This window comes from Coturnix japonica, chromosome 2 (assembly GCF_054131305.1).
Source record: "Coturnix japonica strain WE chromosome 2, WE-NBRP24, whole genome shotgun sequence".
NCBI lineage: Eukaryota > Metazoa > Chordata > Aves > Galliformes > Phasianidae > Coturnix > Coturnix japonica.
In genome coordinates, this window is record NC_140664.1 from 119331117 (window position 1) to 119336769 (window position 5653).

The window sequence follows — 5653 nt, forward strand, 5'->3', positions numbered from 1 at the left end:
TTCACTCGGAGCAGTGAGAAAATCTTTTTATTTTAATAGGAAAGAGAGAAGAAAGGCTAAGTTGAGAGAACCCTTTTCTTTAAGGGGAAAAAAAAATAAAAGAACTGGTGAGCTTCTTTCTTCTCCTGCCATATAGCAGATCTCTTCTTGGATTTCACACCACCAACCATACCCTGTCAGAGATCTTGAACAGTTTACATTACTTCTTTTGAAGGATTAATCTAGACCGGCCCAGAGATAAAAACCAAAACGCACAATGAATTCCTGCATTGAATTCCAGCTTGTTACTGTGAACTCAACACAAGAAAAGAAAAAAGTAATCCCACACATCTTGTAGCATACACACTGCTTTCACACAGCATCTGACTTACACAGAGGAATACGTGAAAGGACAAGATAGTTTTGTACAAAACCTCAATTTATTTCAGAGAAATTAAAAATATGGTATTTAATATATATAAATTTCTATTCCTCTATAAATATAGATGATCTCGTGATAATGAACAGAAATAAATGCATACCAAATTCAAATAATTTTGCATTTCAGGGTATGGTAGCCATAGATAATGCTTATGAACCTAAATACAGGCATTTGTAATATAAAAAGTTTAAAACAATACAATCAGGAGAGAAGCATTCTGCTGTTTCTCATACAGAGGACTAAATATTCAAACGCATCCGTTGAAAGTTACATTTCATTTTTAAACCTTTTTATTTTATTGTATTGTATTTTTGCAAGAAGCAGCACATTCCCAGGAGCATACAAGGGAGTAGATACACTGCACACATGGCATCAGATCTTCGTAGTGTGCCATGTTATTACCATAGTGGAGGAAAAAAAATAATAAAAGGAAAAAAGAAAAGCCAGCACAAGGTCTTTAAGGTCTAACACCCCACCAGAGCGCTCAGACGTTCTCATTTTCTGTTTTCCCTTTGTTTTTACTACCGGCAAAAATCATCACACCCTCAGAATGTGTAATGAATTAAATGTCAATGAATTAAAATTCAGGGGAACGGCAACGGCTCAAACGCTTCCAAACTGAGGAGCCAGCTTATGGATTTAATTAAAAGAAAAAAAAATCTGAACGCTGCATTTTATTCCGATGAAGCTCTTTTTACTGAGCTCATATTTCCTGATCCTGTTTGCGCAGAGCCCGCAGTTAACCCCAATGAGCACCAGCAGGCAGCAAGGCGTTCCAGGTAGTTCTCCCTCAATGTTTTCCTTATGGGGAGAACAACGCCAACGCACACGAGCTGCCCCATGAGGACAGAGGAAGCTGCAACTGACTCCTGGGTCTGGATTTGCAGGTGGCCTTTATCTTTTTCTCCAAAAACTCTGCACTTTGTCAATGACAAGAGCAACATTTCATTTCTGAGGGAGAACGCAGAGTGGGCACCTCCCGGCTTTACAGCTCAGAAGTTCACCAGGGTGGCTAAAATATATAGATATATAAAGGAAATTTGGTATACCTGTGTCCCCATTCACCTCCAAAGCCATCAGACATGCTACAAGTGCAGACAGTGATTGACCTCAACTCCTGGCCGAAGCGCAACAGAACAGCCAACTCCTTCTTCAACTATGTGGTGCATTTCAATCAATTTAACAAGGAGAAAGGACAGCCAGCAGCCAGTCCCTAATACAGGACACTGTGGTAATACTCTCCCTTTGCAAATAAAGGACGAATAGACCTTCGAGCAGGACAGGCTATTGTTTGTCACCTCCCAGAAAATTGGGCCCCATGGACAAAACTTGTCCTGGGAGGGTTGGGGCGTGCCAAAGCGTGGTCCAACAGCAGTGCCAGGCCACATAAATGGCTGGGTGGCCCTCCCGGACATGCTGTCCCCACATGGTATGGGGCAGGAGGCTGTGAGGCAGTGCACTCCTCCCCACCCTGCCACCCCCATAGTCCTCAGGCAGGCAGGGAGCGGTACCCAGGCCAAGGTTGGCTGGAGCTGCTCCACGCCGGCACTGGGCAACCGCCCCAGCCCAGGCTCTGCTGCTCCTGAAACTCTGAGCAAAGCCACTGCAAAACCTGCGTGAGGGAGAGGGAAGGGGGCTGGTTTGGTTTCTTTTGCCGGAAATTTTTCCCATCCTGCCTTACAAAATAAAATCCCAATGCCTTTTTTTAAAGTTAAAAAAAATAACAAAAAGTGGTGGCAAGGCAGTAAAATCTGCAAATGGGTTAAAAATGTCCTAAATAATTAAAAAAAAGTGAGTTGTTTTTTTGTTTTTGTAATTTAAATACAAATATACTTACAAAATCTTACAGAAGCTATTTACATCTCTCTCTTCCAGCCTCACAGTATGTTCAGTTCCTATGGGAAACTGCAAGAGAGAGGAGAGGGAGAACAAAAACCCCCAAGTCTGTCCCAAGCACAGAGTTCCCCACCTGACTTCCTCTGCAGGAACACCAGCAGTCCGCACTGTTTTCCAGCCCGGCCGTGGGCTCACACGGTGGTCTCGCCCTGTTTGCTGTTGGTGAGCCTGGTGTAGAACTTCCGCCAGGAGTTGAGTGTTTTCCCTGACCAGATCCAGAAGCCCGAGGTGATGCCCACAATTAAGGTCATGAGATACTTGATCATGAAGACAGTGAAGTCTGGGCTCATGGGTGGGTGATGGCTGCTGTGGTTATTGGGGCAGGGGATGGCATAGCTCTTACAGCTCTGCGTGACCCAGCTCCTTTCCCACTGTTCCCTAAAAGCTTGCTCGTAAAAATAGCAGGCAATGACGATGGTGGCCGGTACCGTGTAGAGGACGCTAAAGATCCCTATCCTCACCATCAGCTTCTCCAGCTTCTCTGTCTTGGTGCCATCGTGCTTCATGATGGTCCTGATCCTGAAGAGGGACACGAAGCCGGCCAGCAGGAAGGAGGTGCCGATGAACAGGTAGACGAACAGAGGGGCCAGCACAAAGCCCCGCAAAGCGTCCACGTTGTTGATGCCCACAAAGCAGACTCCGCTGAGCACATCTCCGTCCACCTGCCCCAAGGCCAGGATGGTGATGGTCTTGATGGCTGGCACAGCCCAGGCGGCCAGGTGGAAGTACTGGGAGTTGGCCTCAATGGCCTCGTGGCCCCACTTCATGCCGGCCGCCAGGAACCAGGTGAGGGAGAGGATGACCCACCAGATGGAGCTGGCCATGCCGAAGAAGTAGAGCATCATGAAGAGGATGGTGCAGCCCTCCCGCTTCGTGCCCTGTGCCACGGTCCGTGAGCCGTCCTCGGCAAAGCGCTCGTTGCAGACCACCCTCTCCTCCAGCAGGAAGCCGGCGATATAGGCCACGGCCACGGCAGTGTAGCAGCCCGAGAGGAAGATGATGGGCCGCTCGGGGTAGCTGAAGCGCTTCATGTCCACCAAGTAGGTGAGGACGGTGAAGAGCGTGGAGGCGCAGCAGAGCACCGACCAGATGCCGATCCAGGTGCGGGAGAAGCGCAGCTCCTCGGGCCCGAAGTACATGAGCCCGTAGAGGCGGCCGGGCTCGCAGGGCGCCCCGCAGTCCTTCTCGCCCAGGAAGCGGTAGTTCAGGTACGAGGGCACCTTCAGCGCCCGCGGGCAAGAGAAGCGCCCTCGGGCCTCGCCCGGCCCCGAGCCCCCCGCGCCGCCCCCGCGCTGGGGGTTGCTGGTCCAGCTCTCGGGGCGCAGCGCGGGCGTGGGGGTGCCGCGCTCGGAGGCGTTCTGCCCCACGCACAGCTCGCCGGCCCCGTGCACCGGGAACTTCTCGCAGCGCAGCGTGTCGGGCCACTGGAAGCCGAACTTGTTCATGAGGGCCTCGCAGCCCTGCCGGGCGCGCTCGCAAAGAGAGCGGCAGGGCGGCAGGGCCTGCTCCAGCACGGTGCACACCGGGGCGTACATGGAGCACAGGAAGAACTTGAGCTCGGCCGAGCACTGCACCTTCACCAGCGGGTAGAACTGGTGCACCTCCAGCCCCGCGTCCTCCTGGTTGGTGTGGCCCAGCAGGTTGGGCATGATGGTCTGGTTGTAGGCGATGTCTGTGCACAGCGGGATGGAGATGGGCTGGCAGTAGCCGTGGTCCGGGATGGAGATGCCCCGCTCGCTGAGCGCCGCGGGCTGCGCCGCGGGCTGCCCCCCGGCCGGCAGCGCCGCCGCCCACAGCAGCAGTAACAGCGGCAGCGCCGGCGGCCGCCGCGGGCCCCGCTCTCCGCCCGCCCGCCGCCCGCCGCCAACTTCCCCGGAGCCGCCGCCCGCCGTCCCGCGCCGCTCGGCCATGCTCAGTCGGTGCCGCCCGCCCGGCCGGGCTCCCGCCGCCGCGCCGCCGCCGCTGCTCCTCCCGGCCCGAAGTTGCGACTCATGAAGGGAGCGGGGCGCAGTGACGGGGCGGCCCCGGCCGCCGCTCCGGAGGCAGCTCCCTCCCGCCGCGCTCCGACTACCGCCGCCGCCTCCTCCGCCGCCGCCGCCGCCTGACCATTTGTGCCGGCCCCTCGAGCCCGCGCCCCTCGCCTCGCCGCGCCGCGCCGCGCTCCCTCCGACCGGTTTCCAGGCGCCCCGCAGTCTGCCTTTCACCGGGAGGGAGGAGCCTTGAAACCGACGCCGAACTTTCCTGCGTAAGGGACCGTCTCCCAACGCCTCAGCCGGGGGCGGGCGCAGGCGGGAGCGGGGCCGCACAAAGGCGGCGGGGGCGGCGCGGGGGCGGGACGGGACGCGATGGGACGGGGGGCGGGACGGAGGGGCCCGGGGGGGGGCGAGCGCCTCTTGTGCCGCCGGAGGAGGGGGGGGAGGCTGCCCCGGGGGACCCCCCGTCCCCCTCCTCCTCCTCCTCAGGCCGCCTCAGCAGGCAGCGCGGTCCCGCGGTCGCCGCTTCCATCGGGCGGGACAAAGGACGAAGCCTCACACAAAGCCCCGGCCCCGCGCACCACGCGCTGCCCTCAGCGGGCGGCCGCCCCCCTCCGGCGGCGCCGCGGCCCGGGTCCCCCCTGTGCTGTACGGAGATGGGGCACTGCCGGTTCCCCTCGGCGTCCCCCTCCCAGGACGGGCAGCTGCGCTAATTCCGGCTCCGTGAAAGCCCAGCGGGAGCTCGGGAGGGGAAATCGATATTTGCCAAATGGAGACGGGCGCGGTGCTGTGGGGAGGGGGACACGGGACCCGGGCCGTGCTGCTGTCGGGCTGCCAGGACTATGTTTGCAGGGGGTGAAGGAAAGTGGGGACGGGAAACAATAGCGGGGCATCTTTGCGGGAGTTGTGTCGGGACGGAACGATCGCTGGGACAACTTTGGAGGAGAGGCGGTAGTATGAAGGCTGAGATGGTGATAGCTGCTCTGAGCTGTGCAGGGAGGTGTGGGAGCAGCCAGAGGCATCGCAAGTGTCTCGCTATTCGATGTCGATGTACGTCCTCTGTCTAAAACCTGTACAGCAGTAGCCTGAAATACAAATCATGATAATATGGCTTTGCCATCACCCTTGCTCCACTTGCCCAATGGACAGCTATTCGAGTTTAATTTAAGGTGAATGCTGCCTTAAAGTACTTCAGGTCGGGCTTTTACCCTATTTGCTATATCCTGATTAGGAAGTGTTCTGCCATGGGCACACAGTAGTTGCCAGCAGTGGCCATTTCTTCCCGTGTGTCTGGAGTGCAGAGTGGCAGTTCTGTTTGTTCTTCCAAAATGTGTAACCAGAAAAATGGTGGTGGCTGGATGGG

General features: G+C 56.2%; 1 protein-coding gene across 1 annotated transcript; it reads right to left on the bottom strand.

The window, feature by feature from the left end:
• Positions 1-400: 400 nt before the first annotated feature.
• FZD1 (frizzled class receptor 1) lies at positions 401-4606 on the bottom strand. Its single transcript, XM_015853491.3, has one exon. It carries the CDS (start codon positions 4225-4227, stop codon positions 2449-2451), a length of 1779 nt encoding a protein of 592 aa, XP_015708977.2. The 5' UTR covers positions 4228-4606; the 3' UTR covers positions 401-2448.
• Between the last annotated feature and the right edge of the window lie 1047 nt (positions 4607-5653).